The sequence below is a fragment of the Narcine bancroftii genome, chromosome 3, assembly GCF_036971445.1.
Source record: "Narcine bancroftii isolate sNarBan1 chromosome 3, sNarBan1.hap1, whole genome shotgun sequence".
Lineage (NCBI taxonomy): Eukaryota > Metazoa > Chordata > Chondrichthyes > Torpediniformes > Narcinidae > Narcine > Narcine bancroftii.
In genome coordinates, this window is record NC_091471.1 from 352,493,765 (window position 1) to 352,514,302 (window position 20,538).

Genomic DNA, 20,538 nt, shown 5'->3' on the forward strand with positions numbered 1-20,538 from the left:
TTCACCTATAATTGCAGCTCTAATTCTCAACAATTTGGGTTCTTGTTCTCAAGAACCAGGTAATTTCATACCGATGTCAGAATTATTGAGGTTCAATAGAATCCTAACTGACAAGTCAGCAGTAAAGAGATTTTCATGAGTGGGTGGGGTCAAAGTGGGGGTGGGGTGCCTCATAATCTTTTGAAGCCATAAACTAATGTTATAAAATAATCTCTACAGTGAAAGGTTTTTTTAAGTGTTCAAAGTAATATGGATAGGATCTGTTGAGTGTGCACCTTATTATCACACTATTATAAGAAAATGTTATAGATCTGAATTTTTTTGACATTCTTGTTGTGATGGAATTGAATTTTTGACTTGCAGACATCAAAGATTAGCTGTAGCTAAAGTACTTTAGAAAGATGCAGAACAGGCTGACAGGAAAGAAATAATTATGTACCTACTGAAAGCTGCCTCCAAGAAACTGTGAAGTGCTCTGACCACTGTGAGGGTTTTTTCAGTCAGATTCGCAGACTTCACTTCTGGCTTCTGCAGTGGAAGTCATCTGCACAATTTCTAATTGTTGTACAGACTGTCCCCGATCAAGTCTGCCTCGCCACCCTCCGCCCCCAACCCAGCAAGCCAGAATTGATTGTTCTACTATTGCCAGCTGCCAAGGTTCTAAGCTCTGAAATACTTCCCCTCCACATCAGCGATTCTCTACCTCCTCCTCCATCTCCAAAGAACTCCTGAAAACCTGCCATTTTGATCAGCTTTTTGCTTATCTGTCCTAATGTCCTGTTTATGTGGCACACTGTTCACTTGTGTAAAGTGCTCAGAAACCTTTCTGCTATATTAAAGGTACAATGAAATAAAGGTTGTGAATGTGAGTTTGGTCCCCATTGTAGCCATCCACATAGCTAGGGAGATCCATGCCTTCAGTGCAAGTACTGTACTGAGTTTGGACAAGGGGCAGTTGAGCACAGGAACAGGCCCTTTAGACTAAATATCTGTGCCAAACATCAGAATCAGAATTAATTTCATGAACATATCACGAAATTCATTGCTTTGCTATTAATTATATTTCAAAATAAATAAATAGTGCAAGAAAATAGGAGAAAGTGAGTTAGTATCAGTGGTTCATTGTCCATTAAGAAATATGATGTTGGATGGGAAGAAGCTGTCCTTGTGCTGCTGGGTGCCCATCTTCAGTCTCCTGTTCCTCTCTCCTGATGGTACCAGAGTGAAGAGGACATGGCCTGGATGGTTGGGGTCCTTGAGGATAGAGGCTGCATTCTTAAGACACTGCTTCATGTAGATGTCCTTGAATGAGTGAAGTCTGGTGCCCGTGATATCACTAGTCGAGTTAACAACTCTGTGGAGGTTATCCTGCCCTGTGCATCAGCACCTTCATTCCAGATAGTGATGCAATCAGATAGAATGCTCTCCGTGGTACACCTGTAGAAATTTTTGAGTGTCTTTGGTGACATACCAAATCTTCTCAAACTCCTCACGAAATATAGCTGCTGGCCAACCTTCTCTGTGATTGCATTGACATGGAGGCTCCAGGACAAATCTTCAGACATATTAACTCCCAGAAATTTGAAGTTCTCGACCCTCTCCACTGCTGAGCCCTCAATGAGGACTGGTTCGTGTTCTCCTGATTTCTTCCTGAAGTCCACAATCAGCTCCTTAGTTTTGCTAAAATTGAGTGCAAATTTGTGATTTTGCCAACCTCCGGCAAAATTGTAGATGGCATTTGAATTGGCGTTTGAATTTGGCTTAGCCACACAGTCATGGGTGTAGAGTGAGTAGAGCAGTGGACTAAGCACACATCCCTGAGGTGTGCCTATGTTGATCGTCAGTGAGGAAGAGATGTTGTTTCCAAATCGTACTAACTATGGTCTTCCAATGAGTAAGTCAAAGATCCAATTGCAGAGTGGGGTTCAACAGACCAGGTTTTGGAGCTTGTTGACCAGCACTGAGGGAATGATGGTGTTGAAGACTGAGCTATAGTTAATGAAGAGTAGCCAGACATATATGTTGCTGTTATCTAGGTGATCCAGAGCTGAGTAGAGAGCCAGTGATATTGCATCTGCTGTGGAGTGATTGTGATGGTATGCTTATTGCAGTGGGTCCAGATCTTTACTTAGGTACATGTTAATTCTGGCCATAAACAACCTCAAAGCATTTTATTACTGGGCAATAGTCACCCTGCTCATCTCGGGCACCGGGATGATTGATGCACTTTTGAAGCAGGTGAGAACCTCCAACCTGCAGCAATGAGAGATTGAAAATGTCCGTGAACACTCTGGCTAGTTGGTTGCCATCAGGGCCTGACACCTTTCAAGGGTTCACCCTCTTGAATGATGTTCTGATGTCGGCCTCAGAGACAGATATCATAGGGTTGTCATAGCACTATTGTGTTCTTCCTGTCAAAGTGAGCCTAAAAAGTGTTCAGCTCATCAGATAGTGAAGTATCACAACTATTTATGGTATTTGGGCTTGCTGATGTCCAAATCTAACTAAAATCATTCTGCTTGCGCCTGATCCATATCCCTCTATTTCTCTGCATATTCATGAGTCTATTTAGAAGCTTCTTAAACATTACTATTTTATCTGCTTCCACTGCTATTCGCGATGGTCCATTCCAGGCACTCTAAAATATTTATCCCATAGCTATGCCTTAAACTTCCTCTCCCTCACTTTAATCATATCCTTAAGTGTGTGGCACTTTTATCCTGGGGAAAAGATACTGACTGGCCACCTAATGAATGTCTCTCGTAACTTTATGAACTTCTATCAGGTATCTTCTATCAGGACAGACGCCAACCTCTTTGCTGAATGCAGATTTGCAAAGAGTGTGTGGAGAAAGATGCAAAGGTCCTTGTCACGGTTCATCTCCAGCATCAGCGTGACAGAGGACTCTCTGATCTACAGACTGTTCCCAGCGACGCATTCAGAATTAGATATCCAGATCTGCTGGAAGGCCATCAACTTGGTGAAAGATGCACTGTGGTCTTCCAGCATACAGAGATGTCGGTGAGGGAATGCCGACTGGCACATTCCAGGATGCAGGAGTATGTACTGAGGGATGCAATGGGGCTTGGTGCAGCAACGCAAGGGTGCTGTGGGGAAGGACCACAGTCTAGAGCAGGGGTTCCCAACCTAGGGTACATGTCCCCCCAGTGGTACATTTGCACTTTTCGGTGGGTACATTGGGTGTGAGAGAATAACCATTACTGTACAATACATGGTGTTGTAATCTGCAGTCAGATTGCACAATGTCGTATTTTTTTTTAATCCTTCATTTTTAGGGGTACATGGGAACCTATGAAAATGCCCAAGGGGTACAGAGGAACAAAAAGGTTGGGAACCCCTAGTCTAGAGTCTTCCCATTACCGGGAACTGAGGGGCTGAGACTGAAGGAGTTCCTGAACCAACAGAGGGGGGGAGAGCCAACAAGGTGCTGTAGTGGTGGTAACAGTGTACAATATTTAGAGACAAATGTAACAATGTACATTGATAAAAGTATATATTTATGAAAACCATTGTGGATGTAAAAAGACTTTGAATGGTTTTGTTTGTAAATAATTTATTGTGAATAAAATATATTTGTGGTTTAAAAAGAAACTTCTATCAAGTATCCCCTCACCCTCCTACAATTCAGTGAAAACAACCCAAGTTTGTCCAATTTCTCTCTTTAACTCACACCCTCTAAACTAGGCAACATCCTGGTCAACCTCTTCTGTACCCTTTCCAAAGTCTCCACATTCTTCCTGTCACAGGTCAACCAGAATTGCACACAGTATTCCAAGTGTAGCTTAACCAAAGTTCTACATTCCTGCAACAGGACCTCCTTACACCCTGTTACACTGCAACCCCTTCAGTCCTCTTCAGTGACAAGATGGCACCATTCAAAAATGGGCAAAGAGTTCTCCTTTGTATCTTGATTTATAATTATCCTTTAGTCCGGAGGTTTTAACCAAATTATCTGATGATTAACTCACCATTATTTGTTGGATCTTGCTACACGTAAATTGGCAGTCTTGTTTCCTGCATTTTGACAATAATCATGCTCAAAAGGTGGTTCTTTGGGATGTCTTGAAAATGACATCAAAAGGAATTGAATGCTTTTTTTTAAAAGATGCAGTTTTTTCTTAACAAAGAATTCCAATTAAATTAATGGTTAGCGTAACGCTGTTACAGCGCCAGCAATCAAAACAAGGGTTCAAATCCTGCGCTGTCTGTAAGGAGTTTGTACTTTCTCCCCAAGTCTGCGTGGGTTTTCTCCAGGGGATCCAGTTTCCTCCCACCATTCAAAAATGTACCAGGGGTTGTAAGTCCATTGGGTGTAATTGGGCGGCACAGGCTCCTGGGCCAAAAGGCCCTGTAACTGTGCTGTATGTTTAAATTTTTTAAATTTAAAATTTAATTTTTTTTAAAATCCAACTCCAATAGATCCCTCAGTTACCTATGTTACCCCTAGCAATCTTTCTCAGTCCAGAGGCACCCAACGCACTCTAGTGGTCTCCAGCAACAGGTCTGGTACCTTTTTAAAGGATTGTGACCTCCCACTGCTTCCTGCATCCATCCAATTACACTTCAGTGAGTCATGGTTAGACAAATGATATCCCATGCAGCCACCAGCACTGCCTCATTATACTGTGTGCCAAGTTCATAAACAATATCTTCCACAGCAATAGCTCATTTGCTGAATTTTTATTTGAAATCAACACAATTACAATAGGGCTTTGGTGGTGCTAAATGAGGAAGTTGTGGGTATTTTGTGGTCTCATGCATAAATTGGTAGAATAATCCACTCCACATTGTGGATTAATACCCTTGTCTCAACTGCCTAGCTCCTCAGGCCTTGAAATTCTTCTGTAGAACTATTATTTCCCTCCTGCTTTATTGCTCCATAAAATTTTGACAGCTGTTCTAACATTTGATATTTTTTAAGCCAGTCAAAATTTTGCCCAGAATATTTTTATTAAGGTAAAGACACTTCATGAAAGAGAATTGTTCTTAATCTGCTGCCAATCTCCATTTGTTTGCTCAAAATGCCGGGATCTGCAGTTTCCTGCTTCACAAATACATCTTTATCACTTTAATAACAGGACTTCCCATTTTTAATAAGGATCCAAGTTCATTCACATCAACCTGCTGACTTTTGTTCATCTCATAACAATAGACAGTCTTGAGATCGAAGTGAAAATCGATTTGCATTCTCCCCGTTTCTTTCCAGATCATTCATATCCAACAAGAGTGCGAATTGAAAATCAAAGGCCTGTTGCCTGTTGCCATTCAAAAGGAACTTGAGGAGACCATTGTTTCCATGAAGGCTCAGGTAAACCTTTACAGTTTCTCTGCAGTCTTCTGATAATAATGATTTGTCTCTGTCTGTGGTGCCAGCTACCTTTCCAATGTTTCAGCAGGTCATTCTCACAATGAGAGTTAGCAGGGTGGAAACAATGGATATATTTTTCCTATCCAGCAGTAAATCACTGCAATTTGTGGCATGCTTTGATATTCAATCACCATCACTTATTACTCCAGTATCAACATTCAGGGGTCACTACTGACTGGAATCTCAACTGGGCCCACGCACAAGTATTGTAACAACAAGAGGAGAATCACAGATGGTAATAAGGAAGCAGGAGGGAGATAGATCAGCTCGTTGAGTGGTGTCACAACAGCAAACCTTGCATTCAAAGTTAGCAAAATCAAGGAGATGATTATGGACTTTAGGAGGAAGTCAGGAGAACACAAACTAGTCTTCATCGAGGAGTCAGCAGTGGACAGGGTCAAGAACTTAAAATTCCTGGGTGTCAACATCTTCGAGGATCTGTCCTGGAGTCTCCATGTTGATACAATCATGTAAAAAGCTTGCCAGCAGCTATACTTTGTGAGGAATTTGAGGAGATTCGGTATGTCACCAAAGGCTCTCGGAAACTTCTACAGGTGTACCATGGAGAGCATTCTGTCTGCTTTCATCACTCTCTGGTATGGAGGTGCCAACACTCAGGACAAGAAAAAATTCCAGAGGATTGTTAACTCGGCCTGCGACATCACTCCACTGAGGATATCTACGAGGCATTGTTTTAAGAAAGCAATCACTATCCTCAAGGATCCCAGCACCCAGCTATGCCCTCTTCGCTCTGCTACCATTGGGAAGAAGGTACAGCAGCCTAAAGACAAGCACTCAGCAGCACAAGGACCGCTTCTTCCCTGCTTCCATCAGATTACTGAATGAACGATAAACCATAGACACTGCCTTACTTTGTTTCTTTCTTTCTCTTGTGCTATTTTTATTTATTTTGTCAGGTGGTTTATATCAAAGTTTGCACAATGATGCTGCCACAAAACAATGAATTTTGTGACATGTTTATAACAATAAATTCTGATTCTGAAGAGGAGGTCAGAAACTGGGTATCCTGCAGCAGGTGGCATGTATCCTGAAATCTCACAGGCTTTCAACCAACTCTCAACATGAGTCAGGAGTGTGATGAGGTGCTCTTCGCTTTCTGGATGTGTGCAGCTGCACCTCTCAAGAAATTTGATGCCATCCAGGACAAAATGGCCTGCTTAATTGGCATCCCACCTTCCTCCCTGACCATTCATTCCCTCCAGCATAACTGTTGAAGTTACTCCATCAGTGTTTCCCAAACATGCAGTCTCCACCACACGAAGCACAGGGACAACAGGCACATGGTTCCCCTCCAAGTCACAAACCATTCTGGTTTGGAAAAATATTGCCCTTCCAACATTGTCACCCAGTCTGAATGCTGGAACTCCCTTCCAACAGCTCTCACCAGGAGGACTACAGCAGTTCAAGAAAGTAGCTCGACATCATTTCTCAAGAGCAATTAGACAGTGATGCCCAAATCCCAGAATAATCTATAAAGAGTGAATAATTTCTAATCATTAACACCATTCCTTTGCATCTCTACACTCCCAGATTGTCTGTAATTATCCATAAATGACAAACTCATTTAGTTTAGTTGAGTTTCTGAGCAGTAATCCCAAGCTTTCTATTTCCAACAGATGTACATGTTCATAGAAGGAAGCAGTGATTAAAATCAAGAACTAAGGCTGACTTTCTTCCCTTTTCTCAGGTACACTGAGGCTCTGGACCCAACTCCATTGTCACTGCACCTGGGACTTTGTGGTGTTCAAACTTGATACATTTGCACACTTCTCTACTAGACCTCCCAAAGTTAGCAGATAATGGGGGACACTTATAAGTGTACTGCACTTGACTGAGTCCTGGTACCTGATCAGCGACCGTTTGTAGCGCTGTGGGCTCCTGATTTGGGCCACAGTGACTCTGGGGAAAATGGCAGCTACCACAGAGTTTGGGAGCTTCACATTCGCTTCCCTTAATCTCTGGTGAGATTATACTTTGCATCATCATTCCTGTCTATTGCATTCTATGCAGAGTGTTGGGATGCCAGCATGGCAAAAATGCCCAAGGACAGGTTGGCCACATAGTGTAATGGAGTAAATACTGAGCAAACCACCCACCGTCACTGAAGTATAGCTGTGGAGTTTCCTGCATGTTGGCCCTTTTACTCCAAAACATTCTGTTGTTGACCAGTCATTGTTTGTAGAGAAGGGTCCAGATATCTTCCTCTATCAACTGATGATAGGAAGAAAGTATTGAAATTCACCACATAGTAACACCCTTGAATCATCTTTTCCTGCTCACTTTAGATCTCCCAGTGCAACAGAAACAAAAACCAACAGGTATAAACCACTCTGGATAACCTGTTCCCACTCTGGATAACCTGTTCCTACTCTGGATAACCTGTTCCTACTCTGGATAACCTGTTCCTACTCTGGATAACCTGTTCCTACATATCACTTCCAGAGAAACAAATTCCTGTTATGTTTATATCACGCTAGAGCCCCAAATCTTTTTTTTTAATTTCACTATGAGATATTTTGGCAGCCAATGCTTTCAGTCAATAAATAAAAAGGTTATAGGCAGACATTATCTCAACTTAGAAGCAGAGAGCTGAGTAGCATTTGTTTTGCACACATTCTTGTGTTCATAAGACCGTAAGGTGCAGAAGCAAACCATTCAACCTATCAAGCTCACTCCACCATTCCATCATAAGCCGAACCATTCTCCCACTCAGCCCCACTTCTCTGCTTTACCCCATAACCTTTGATACCCTGACACTTCAAACACCTATCAATTTCTGCCTTAAATGCACCCAACATCTGCCCGTGGTAGCAAATTTCAGAATTTCACCACTCTCCGGCTAAAGAAATTCCTCCCCTTCTCTGTTTTAAATGAGCACCCTTCAATCCTGACATTGTACCCTCTTGTTCTTGACTCCCGTACCATGGGAAACAGCTTTGCCACATCTCTGTCCAGGCCTTTCAATATTCAAAATGTTTCTATGAGGTGCCCCATATTCTTCTGAACTCCAAAGAGTACAATCCAAGAGCCGACAAACGTTCTTCATGTGCTAATCACCTAATGTGTCACATCATTGTGACCCATTACCTTGCACTTTCATCTTCAGAATGAGGCAACAGCTGTTGTGTTACACAACCTTCAGGCACTTTTCACCTTACTGTACAAAGCTGTGCGGCATACTGGAGTGTTTACATTGGATAAGCCTCTGTGTATTAAATATTTTACAGCCTGGCAATGATTTGGGGAATGGGGAAATCACATCTGTGCTGCTGCTCTTTATTAAAGACCTCAACCAAGACAAACAACTCATAAATACACTGCATTATTTGCCATTGTTGGTAATAAAATCTCAAAACTAGGAACTCATCTGCATGGATGTGTGACAATTAAAGGCATTAGCCTGGAAATTGTCTCATGCATGAAAACCTGCCTTAAAGCAGAGGAGCAGAAGGGCAAGGGCCCACCATCCAGTGATATTTTATACAATTGAACAAATGGCCCAGGGCTTTGTGCACAGGAGACTGCATCTTGCACAGGAAACTTGTGCAAACCCCTTTCTCATCCAGTATCACACCTTTAGAAGTCCAGATGATAGACATAAGGAGCAAAGGAGTTGTCCAGCAAATGATCAGAATGAGGGAAGATCAGAGCCTTCCAGTAATAGGGAGAGAATCATAACAGCCTGGAGGGTCTTGCTGTGGAAACAATGGATAGGGTTTCTGGGAGGAGCTGAGGACCAGCAGGAAAAGTGGGAGAATGTGGCAATTACTAACAGAAAACTCAGTGAAAGTATCTATCTGGAAGAAGCTGGTCACTCATGCTCATCAACAGCAGCCGATGTAAAGTCCAGCCACTCAACTAATGCCAGGGTAAGCCTTGACCCTCCAGCTAACATCTGTTTTAGAGGCCCAAGCATTTTGTACACAGTTTCACTCAAGTGGCATTAGTTCAAAGTTCAGATTTATTGTCAGAGTACTTACATGACATCACATACAATCCTGAGATTCTTTTTCCTGTGAGCTGGGTAGAATTTCTACTTATTGTGCAATAAAACTGTACTCAAGAAAAGATACATACACAAAAGAGACAAATACAAACAAGAAGGAAGTGCAAAAAGACTGTTCAATGCAAAAAATAAATTTTCAATAATAAATAATGTGCAAAGTAAGAGACTTTAAATGAGTCTCTTATTGAGTTTGTTGATTAAGAGTCTGATGGTGGAAGGGTGGCAACTGTTCCTGAACCTGGTGGTATGAGTCTTGCGGTGCTGATACCTCTTCCCTGATGGCAGCAGCAAAAACAGAGCATGTCCTGGTGGTATGCACACATCAATATCATGGGCACACCAGTTTCATCACATGGTGCCTCATGCCACAAAACCTGTTGCACAGCCACTTCCTCCTGAGATCTTTACTATCATGGAAACTAGACTCGGCCAATTTGAATTTAATTTACTACACGTGATACCAGGAAGAGGCTGAGTGTACGAAATGCACCAAAGGCATCGGGATCAGACAGTTACCCAGCTATGGTGTTGAAGATTTATCTTGAAGAACGCAGCATGCTTCTCATTCCATTACTGTTCATCTCTGGTATCTACTTGGCAATGCAACAAATTACCTATGTGTCCTTCCCCCAGAAAGCAAGACAAATGGACAGATGTTCTGAATCGTCAAGAAAGTAATGGAAAGTGTCTTTGAGAGAAGCCATCAAATGATACTAACTCTCCAATATCCTGCCCACTGATTTTTGCCACAGCCTAGTCAGCTTCAGATTTTATCACTGTCTTGATGTCTTAGTAAAATTGAAGTCAATGAAATGTAATCCACTCATTGGAGAGCAACCATGCAAAAAGCTCAATGGTGCAATTTAGGACTTGCTGTCAGAATTCCCCATGGCAGTGTTCCAGGAGTAGGCATTGATAACATTCAGACTTGAGCTGATAAGCAACAGGGAACATTTAAATTTTACATTTTAATGATTATAGCACAGTAGAAAGCCTTCTGGCTGATGAAGCCCATGCAGCCCAATTGTACCCAATTAACCCACCAACCCCGTACATTTTGGAGGGTGGGAGAAAACTGGAACATCCAGAGAAAACCCATGTAGGTACAAACTCCTTACAGACAGTGGCGGATTCGAACCCAGGTTGCTGGCACAGTGATAGTGTTGTATGAACCATGCCACCCTTGCTGAATGGGGCAACAGGTGAGAGGGTGCATAAAGACTTCTCCTGGTCCTGTTCTCATGCCCCTAAAGTTCGTGAAGCCTGATATATTCCAAGACGAACCATGTCCCCAGGCACCCATTCTTCACAGAAAATATTCTCTTCCTCTACCATGTGTTTGTGGCTGCCATTTGTAACAAATGATTCCTCACCGAGACCACTCTGACAGCAACTCCCAAACGCTCAACCTCTCCTACCATGAAGGACGAGCAATAGGCTCGTAGCAATTCCCTTCCAGTCACATAACTTCCCAACTTGGAAGTGTATTATTATTCCATTCTTGTCACTAGGTCTAAATCAGATTTCAAGTTTATTGTCAGAATAAATACATGACATCACATGCAACCCTTATTTTTCCTCATCCTGGATCCTCCTACCCATCAGCATAGTAGAAATCTCCTCACCAGATGGATTGCAACAGCTGAGGAAGGCAGGATCAATTAAGGATGCTCACGTCCTGTAAATAAATGTTAAAATATGAACCTCACAATGTTATAGCATCCCAAGTAGAAAAAGGCAGTGGATACACAATGACTACAAACCGACTGCTTGGACTTTAAAGATAGACAGAGTTGCCTTGTTCACACATCATTACAGCAAATATATTTTGTATTTAATATGAGACCTTCTCCTGATTCTGTTCTGTAATAATGTATCACTGAGCTGGAGCAAAGTCTAAGGAAACATGGACACCCATTGACCTGGATCCACAGACACCTTCCCTTTCCCTGCACTCTACCCAACCCCTGCCTAATGTTTAATGTCTATTGACCAGTTCATAATATCTCAAGTTTTATGTCCAATGAAGAAAAAATGTCAGCAAATTTATATTTTAATTTCTGTACCCGTGAATGCATTCTGCATGCAATTGTCCAGAAATGCTCAAAAAATTGCTGTACCCACACATAACACAAGAACATAAGAAATAGGAGATAGAGCAGCCCATCCAGCCTTCTCCGCCATCCAGTGAGATCATTGCTGGAAGCTCACCACCATCTTCTCAAGGGTAATCAGGGGTGGGAGATTAAATGCTGTCTCAGCATATGAAATCCCTTGAATGAAAAAAGCACCTTCCTCATAATGAGAGGGATAAAGAAGTGCCCTGTGCTGTTTGGCCAGGGTTGGACATCAAAGACTGCGTGGTGTTCTGGACCAGAGTGTCCGTCCACTAGGGTTACCAGTTTAGACTAACGAGTGGTGGGGAGAGGTTTGGGATGACATGATGAGAAGGAACACCAGCTAGGAGCCCTGTGCTGTTAATAACTGAGGAAGACCTTTGCTGTTCAGACAATGTCATTTCACCGAGCAATGTTAGCATAACTCGGTTAAAACATGAGCATCCTGAAGATTTCTTTGTGCTTGTTGCCTCCAGTGATGAATGTTACACTGGCTTCATTGCTAATGGTGTCAGAGCATAAGCATTCTCTCTGCCTCTGCAAACACTAATCTCTACCGTTTGCTCTGGATAAATGGGGAGGGGCGTCAGCCTGGTGTGGAAGGTGATCAGTTTCACGGAGAACGTTGGCTTTGATCTGTCCTTGCCAGATTTAATATTTATGTTTCGGTGTAATAAACTGATGAAACCTGTCTGTTCTTTTGAAAGTACTAGGGTTATTAAACAGTAATTTTACCCTTTGTTTGTTTTCTTAGATAACTTTGCTTCAGAAGAGAGCATCTGTTCTCCAGGAGGAGCTGGACACCTATCGGATCAGAAGGTGAGGGTCACAGCAGACAATTTAATCCTCTCACTTTCCAAATGCCTTCACCCTTTCTGGCTTTTTAATATCACAGAGTGGGAGCTGCAGCTTGCTGTCTGCAACCAGTTAAAGTAGCTGGAGTTGTTACCATGGCAACATAATTCAAGTGTGGCTGTGAACCATAAAACTATTTTTATGGAGGATTTCTCCCCCTCCCCCAGCGCAGGTGCTGACTGAGTTGGACTACAGTACTTCTGGTGGGGGGGAAGGGAGAGGGAAAGGGGTGGGGGGGTGGTGGTGGTGGTGGTGGTGGTGGTGTAGGGAAGAAAGCCAAACAGCCTGAGGTCCTCACCCGTGTGGTTACTATTAATGTGAGAGCATGGAATGCTGTTTGACCATGGGGGGCATCATAGCTCGTCCCAAATTTCTGCAGGCATGCACAGGCTCTGTAGGTACAGCTCTTTGAGTGGGAACCCCGCCTAACATCGGGGGCCAACATTACATGTCATGTAACAAGCTGTCCTGCTGAGATTAACCAGCCCAGGCATAGACTGAGGCTCAGCCATGGGCCCTGTTAGCCTGCGAGACTCAACAAAGCACTCGATCAACTCGCTGAGCTTCCAGGGTACCCTGATGAAACTATCCTTTTGAAAGTTATTTTTGAGCAAATCTTTCCTGATCTTCACATGAAGGCTCTTGCATTAAAATTACATTTTGTGTCACCATCCAGAAAATCTTGCAGAACCTTACTCCTGCTATTCCTTTGATATGCCTAACAAGCAACTTTGTAAAGGAGGTTTAGAAGCTTGCAGGCCAGAAGCTACTGATGGCACAGAGGCTTTAAATATTTAAGATTCCTTGACTGGCAAAGAGATTTTGAAGGCGGCTTGGGAATTGTTAAAGTTACAAACTTTTCCAGATGAAATGAGGGTTTTGTGGATCTGAGGAACGTGAAACTCTTCCTCCCTGTTGTGAGGGCACTTGCTAAAGACACCATCAGCCTCTGATTCCACGGCCATTGACTCTTCTCCAGACGGCCACTTATGAAAGGAAGTTAAATAGCAAGGGTCACCAGATTGCTTGCTTATTATGACGGTCAGAACCACGTGCTTCCCACTCCACTGTAATTTGTTGTGACTTTTCTCTTGAGTCATCCATCCTAAAATCTCCATCTAAAAATCATAAAGCAGAGAAGGGTATCATCTCACCCAGCATGCCAGAGATGGCTCCTTGAAAGAGTAGTCCAATTAGTCCTGCTTGTTTGCTGCTTCCCCAGAGGCCTGTAAGTGTTTTCCTTTCAATTTATCCAATTCTCTTTTAAAAGGACTGTTGGTTGTGTTCCTATAATCCACACAGGCAGTGCATTCCAGATTGCTGCCCCCATAAAGGAATGTTTCCTTCTGTCAGTCCTTCTGTTTGCTTTGGTCAATCACCTTGAACAAAATCATCCTAAGTGGCTTGATTTTAGATTTAATTTGAGAACAATCCTGTGAAACACACTGAGAAGCCTGCTACAATAAAGGCATTATGTCATTGTAATTTGGTTGAGACTTGAGTGGCCCAATAGTGCCCTGTCCATGGTGCCAGCTTGGGGATTTTGTGGATGTCAGCCCATTGGTGATAAAGGAAAGGCCTCAGTATATCCCGGTCAGTCTGAGGGGTAGTTTGAGCTGGTGATATTCCTACAACTGGTCCATCTTGCTGAAGAAAGTCATAGATGAGAGTTACCTTATGTTCTTGATATCTTACCCATCAATTAAGTAAGAAAGGAAAATCATTTGTAGAGTTACATGGAGAGAAAAGGGGCTGGTTACACGAGCTGATTGCTCTTACAAAGCGCAAGTACAAGTCAAATGCCTGCTGTATTTTAACCTTTCCATGATTCAGTCACAGAACAGTGATTGAACCATAGAATGTGGAAAGAGTCTTAAAGGTTTCCTGTTTAAAGGCAAAGTCCGAAGCCATTGCAAAACAAATTTGCTGTATTTTAGAACCTGCAATGTGATTTACCATTGTTAATAAACCTTGCACATTATTCAAGAACACAATGCCAAGGAATCATAAAAATGATAGGAGTGTGTACGAGTTAAAGAGACCATTTGGTTCATCCTGTCTCTGTGGACTCATTGAAAGAGTTATTGTTCAGATCTCATTGCCCTCTGAGTTTCATTCACTCTCTGATGTATCATTTCATGATTTAAAATGCTGGTTAATAAAAATACCATAGACAGTTATATGGGGAAAATCTTTGTTCTGAAATCCACTCATTTTCAGACAAGCTCTGTGATTAAGTATGAAAAAAAAGCTCTCTCAGTGCCAGCTCTATACATCGGAATATATGAGATATGCAATGGCCACACTTAATCCTCGCATTGTGTATTTTACTTCTGTTTAAGCATTTCAGTGCAGCAATTGAAACGCTTCATTCTCATGATATTGTATATTTAAATTTAAAATGTATAAAGTTGAGTCTTTCTAACTGGCGTTCTGTGACGTGAAAGCGACTGATTGTGAAGCCTCTCCCTATAATGTCAATCCCCATTATTAAAGCAAACATAAAATGTTACCATTGCACTTGTCTAGCAGTGCAGACTTCTGCCAGGTGGATATATTTACATAAGTAGTCCCCATTTTAAATATGGATGTTGGAATTTAGTACGTGCATGGATCATGACTATATTAATGCATTTTCCTAGAAATGTATTTAAGGAGGATTTGTTTGTACCCAAACAATATTTGAAATTTTTTATTTCAGATGATTTATGATTTCCTTTCTTCACTCATGCCTTGAGTACAACTAATATGGGACGGAATGGGGTTCAGCATTATCAATAGCTACTGTGTAAGGACCAGCATCTTATGTGTGGAACCAGTGAGATTAGAAGCTGCCATATCAGTAATCTTTCTTTTGGCTTTTGGTTTCTGTCTGAGTTTTTGCTTTCGTTTAGTCATTTTTCATTTCTATTTTTTGCACATTTTTTAAATTTACGGTAAACTATTAATGTCTGTACATTGTCAGTATTTTGCTATTATTTCTGGTTCTTGTGCATTCATGAACAAAGTTTTAAATTATGCTTTGTATTGTACATCATTTTGTTTTTTTCCCCCCCCCAATGATTTTTATTATTAAAGTATCTATTTTATGCATGTTTTTTCATGATGTTGAACGACATTTTTAAGGAGCTCTGCCATAATTAAATTGATTTGCTTCCCAGATACTGTCTGAATAATAATGTACTGTATTATCTTAAAAAAAATGACAGCCATTTATTCATAAAGATGAAGACCTTTGACATTTTCTATGACAGGCCACCATTTATTAGTCTGGACCACCATTTTATAGGCCAGGCCACCTGGAATTTCATTTATTAGCCTGATCTTGACCCCATTTTGGAATCTCAAACTCAAAACAGTCAGTCCTTTTTACCTCTTATACTGCACAGCAATTTATTATTTAAATTTTAAGAATTGAAGGAACTAAAATGATAGACAAGCAGATAAAGGAACAGGTTGAGGCTGGGTGACCCAAGTAGTTCTGCAAGGTTAGTGACCATGAGATAGTGTAGTGCTATGTAGGGAATTTTCAGGATGTTGGCCCAGCTGTGAGGAAGGAAAGGGCTACATTCATAGAAGCATTTAAGGTTTATCTAATTTGAGGGCTTAAGCAGCCAACACAGTTGCTGTGAATATCCCACACCATGCTGATCTCATAGCCCAGAAGGTGAAGGGATCCTGGCCCGATTCTGCTCCTGTATTTATGCTGTAAGTGAAATATAGTCCTAATTGCATGTTGAAATTAATTCCTTTGGTTTGAAATTTCAGAAGGAAATATAACACAAAGGTGGTACCATTTGGTCTCCACAGTTTATAGTGAGGTAGCTGATCTGAACTATAATTTAAGATTTGTAATGATTCTGGCAGTAATTTGGTGGTGCTGGTAAATACCCCTTAAAGAGGAGAATTCCAAGCATTCCTTGTGTATATCTCTGACAGATTCCTTTAAACAATATTGAAATCACGGTCCATTCCATGCAAGTAATTCAACTTTTTTTTTATCTAACGTCTTTATTGAATATCCCAAGAGGCAAAAACAGATGCAAAGCAGAGGCACAGGAGTTAAAAGATTTAACCAGAAACAGATCCAAGGAGATGGATTCAAAAGTGAGTGGTAACCACAGCATCCTCTCTTTTGAAGAGAATTTTAGAGCCCAAGCCCCAAGTGTGGAAGGCATCTATAGTGCAAGAGGATAGAAAGAGCTGGGTGCCTTTGCCAAAAGAATGCAGGCTGTCATTGACAGGTGGAGCTGGGAGGGTTGAGGGATGAAGATGGGATGATGTGAATCTAGGAAAGCATTAATAAATTAGGGTAAAAACTTGTAACCAAAGCTTTGAATGTATGACCAAGTACATTGGTGCTGAACCTAACATGAACAAATACAGGGATAGTGTTTTGCAAGAGTTAGATTTTATTGGATATTCCAGATGTCTTTTTTGACTTGGGCGATCTCAAAGGAACAAGAAAGAGTTCCCCCTACTCTGCTTCAACTGTTACTTGAAGTAAATGGTGAGGCCATTGCGGGAACTGCAGACTTCACCACAAGTGTGGCGTAGCGTAACTGGAGGTGGATATTTTGTGAGATGATGCATTCATTTCCCTGTATACATTGGGCTCCTGGGCACTCCCAATGCATGGAATGATCCCAAATATCCTTTCTCTGCTTTGAACAATCAAGGGCCAGAGATTCTCGAGAGTCAGAAATGATGTTGCATATTTTTTTCAAGGAGGTTTTGTGAATCTTTCCCGCTTGTCAGGCTGGTAAATCATATCCATGACAGAGCTCAGAGAGAGTAAAAACACCATGCTGGAGATACTCAGCAGGTCAAACAGTGTAATTTTAAAAAAATTAAAATTAGACATACAGCACTGTGATTAATTCAACCCTACGAGTCCATGCACCCATTTTACACCCCATTAACCTAAAACCCAGTACGTTTTGAAGGGTGGGAAGAAACTGGAGCCCCTGGAGAAAACCCACACAGACACGGGGAGAATGTACAAACTCCTTACAGATGGTGTGGGATTCCATCCCAAGTCTGGTCTCCATCACTAGCGCTGTAAAGGCGTTGTGCTAGCCACTATGCCAACCATGCTGCTTAAGTACCAAAGATAAAGATACATAACCAATGTTGAGGCTTGGAACTCTGTCTCCAAGTGTCATCTCCACATTACAGCTTCTGAGGATGAGTTCACCCTGGTTGTGAAGAGTGGATATCAGAGGTTGATTGGAACTGAAAAGCCTGAGGAAGTAACAGGAGAGGGTTCACTTCAATGTTGGTTAAGGTGGAGAAGGCCAACATGACTGAGATAGCAGATGACGTGCTTTGTTCCCTGGAGCCTCTTGTTATGAATTGTTTGTTCCATTGAAGCACTTGGAGTTGCTGGAACAAAGATTGTCTTTACTTGAACTCCTGCCCCTCTTCCACATACCCTGTATGTCTTACCACATGGAAGGAACAAGCTGAATTTTAAAATGTCAAGCCAGGTGAGGTGGTCCATGAATATTCTCCCTCAGTTGGCGTTTCCAAGACTACTAGTTACTGGAAGGAACACCTTAGCTAATTCATCCCTCTTTCCCGCAATTAATGAAATCTGTGTGTGAAATGTTTGTTCGAGGTTTCAGGAGGCAGGACTGCCAATATTACAGCTGCCAATCTGCCTGGTGTCTCTCTCATGCTAAAGCATTTGTTTTATCATTTGGTGGAGCAGTCTCCATGGTGAGTGCAGCAATGGATTCTGTTTCCTACATCCATGTGGTAACAGTGGTCATTCTCACTTTCATTCAACTGTCTGTAGGGGCAGACCACCCTCTCTGTACTCTTGCACATCTGCTGTTTTCTTCAGTTCATCTTGGGAGCCAAGACCATGTCCAATACTACCTGTTCCTGAAAATCTACCTCACCAAGGTCAATGATCCTTTGTGCTCCAATGACCAATTCTAACTGATTATATTCCTGTGGGATTTTTTTGTAACATGGAAGGAGCAATATAAATGCAGGGTTTCTTGTAGCACGATCACTATTTGTGAACTCAAAGGTCACCAGGCATCAGCAGTGTTTTCACAGATTGGCTCCCAATGGCATGATTCCATTCCTGTACAGAAGACAGGATGGCTGCGTCCCTCAAAAAATTATAAACACAAACTATTTTTAAACAATGGTTTGGAATTTTGGAAATCTACACAGTCCTATCTTATATGGTCTCAGGAGTGTCCCCTTGCTTGCAAGAAAGATGCATCTTTCCAGGGCTCCTTTCAATTTTTTTCTTGGCCTGAGATAGTTCTGAAGTATTTTCACTGCTGTTACAGAGGCCAATTTATTTGTGGAAAGCTTCCACAAATAAGAATAAGAAAATGATCGGATATTCTGTTTCATTTAAGTTGCTTGAGGGGTAAGTATTAAAAATGCTCAGATACCAAGGAGATCATTCTCCTCCAACCCAGCTCTTCAACATCATGGCCATATGATCTTTTACAGATAGACTGTCACTCACAGCCTTCCAATCTAGGCCCTTACTGAGCTGCCAATCAAATCCTCTGGAACTTCTGATTGGAGGTCAGCTGCAGTGGTCCCATATGTTCAAGGATGTTGCACTCTGAATCAATGAATCCAATGGAGAAAGCTGCTGTTGATTGATTTTACTTGGTGGGGGTTATTACCCATCAGTGGCCTCAAGGATCTAAGCAACAATAGAACCCTCTTATCATCAGAAACATTGGAAATAATCTAAGAAATAGTTATTTTTTTAAATATAAGAAAATATTTATTTTCAAATCAATTTAACAAATAATTAATTGAAAACATTATTAATTGAAATAAATTAAACAAATGAAACATCTTTATTTCCCTCTGGCTATGGCTAACACAAAGCTGAAGGACCAAGGTGCGTCCAGGGAGGGTTGATGTGTTGACATTTAACCCCTAGCACATTACATTCCTCCACGCTGCAATGCGCAGTCATGGAGGTCTACGATGTGCTGATAAGCGCACAACGCCTGGTCAATGTTTCTCTTCAAAATCACCAACTATTAGTTGGGCCTATTAAACTCTCACAGGGAGCTCAGCATCTCTGACAAGCTGGTTTCCATTAAAAATCCTTTCCCAATTGAAGATTAATTTAAAAATACATTGCTTCAAGAAACCTGCAGTAGATTCAAACTCCAAGATTTGCCATTCATTTTAAAAGGCATACATTAAAGGAATAGCTAAATTCTTGTATCATCACATTATTAAATTCCTATTTGTCACAGCCTGGGGTCGACAATAACTTGCTTCCACACGGGTTCTGTGAGCTCCAAGGTGGCTGATGAGGATCTGTAGCCTCTCCCATAGGTTGGCCAGGAAAAGGATGATGGGGTTTGAGAGGTGATTCCGTTGAACTTCGTATGCACACTTTGCATTTACTCGAGCTCCTCAGTCGTATCCCCGATGCTCCTTTGCCACTAAGCACTTGTGGGCCAAGGATCCCCATCTAGTGGACATATTAGCCTGAAAATGCCCGATCTCATCTGATCTTGGAAGCGAAGCAGGCTCAGGCCTGGTCAGTACTTGCATGGGAGACAACCTGGGATTACCAGATGCATGGATGGGAAAGGTGTGAAGGGCTATGGACTGGGTGCAGGTTAGTGGGATGAGGCAGAAAATGGATTGGCACAGACCAGAAGGGCTGAAAGGGCCTGTTTCTGTGCTGTAATGTTCTACGGTTTCAAGGATGTCTTAAGAATATTGTATACCTGGTCATCTCTTCCTGTGTCCAAAATCGGAACAGAGAGCATTTTGGAAATCTGGTGTCAGGCATGCAAAATGTGTGGCCTTTCTAGTGAGCAGACTGAACTTATTTATGGCTGCAAGCCTGAAAGATGATGTTGACTTAGAATTGATTATGCTGCCAGTAAATGTGGAATATTGTAGTGACTCTATCCTTCTTGTTCCTTGGGGTGCCTTCTGTGGAGAGACCATGCCTTAGAAGCATGCAGGAGAGCGGAGATCATTTCTGCCTGGCAAAATGTGTGCCAGGTTTGATCTTCAAACACTTTTCCTCAGAAAATGAAAACCAGCACAGTGAAGGTACTGCTGAATTTCATCATTCACGTAGTGCTGTGCTGTTGGCTTGATTCATCGCGCACACCAGGACAGTTCCAGGATGT

General features: G+C 41.9%; 1 protein-coding gene across 7 annotated transcripts in view; it reads left to right on the top strand.

Annotated features, from left to right (window-relative positions):
• The window catches only part of cep112 (centrosomal protein 112), a 399,081-nt gene extending 383,600 nt beyond the window's left edge, over positions 1 to 15,481 (top strand). For all 7 annotated transcript variants that reach the window (XM_069929793.1, XM_069929789.1, XM_069929788.1 and 4 more), the window contains 3 exons: positions 5,228 to 5,329; positions 12,288 to 12,352; positions 15,090 to 15,481. In XM_069929793.1, the coding sequence (XP_069785894.1) occupies positions 5,228 to 5,329; positions 12,288 to 12,352; positions 15,090 to 15,093 (171 nt within the window). In that variant the 3' untranslated portion in view covers positions 15,094 to 15,481. The remainder of the gene's footprint in view (positions 1 to 5,227; positions 5,330 to 12,287; positions 12,353 to 15,089) is intronic.
• The last annotated feature ends 5,057 nt before the right edge of the window (positions 15,482 to 20,538 follow it).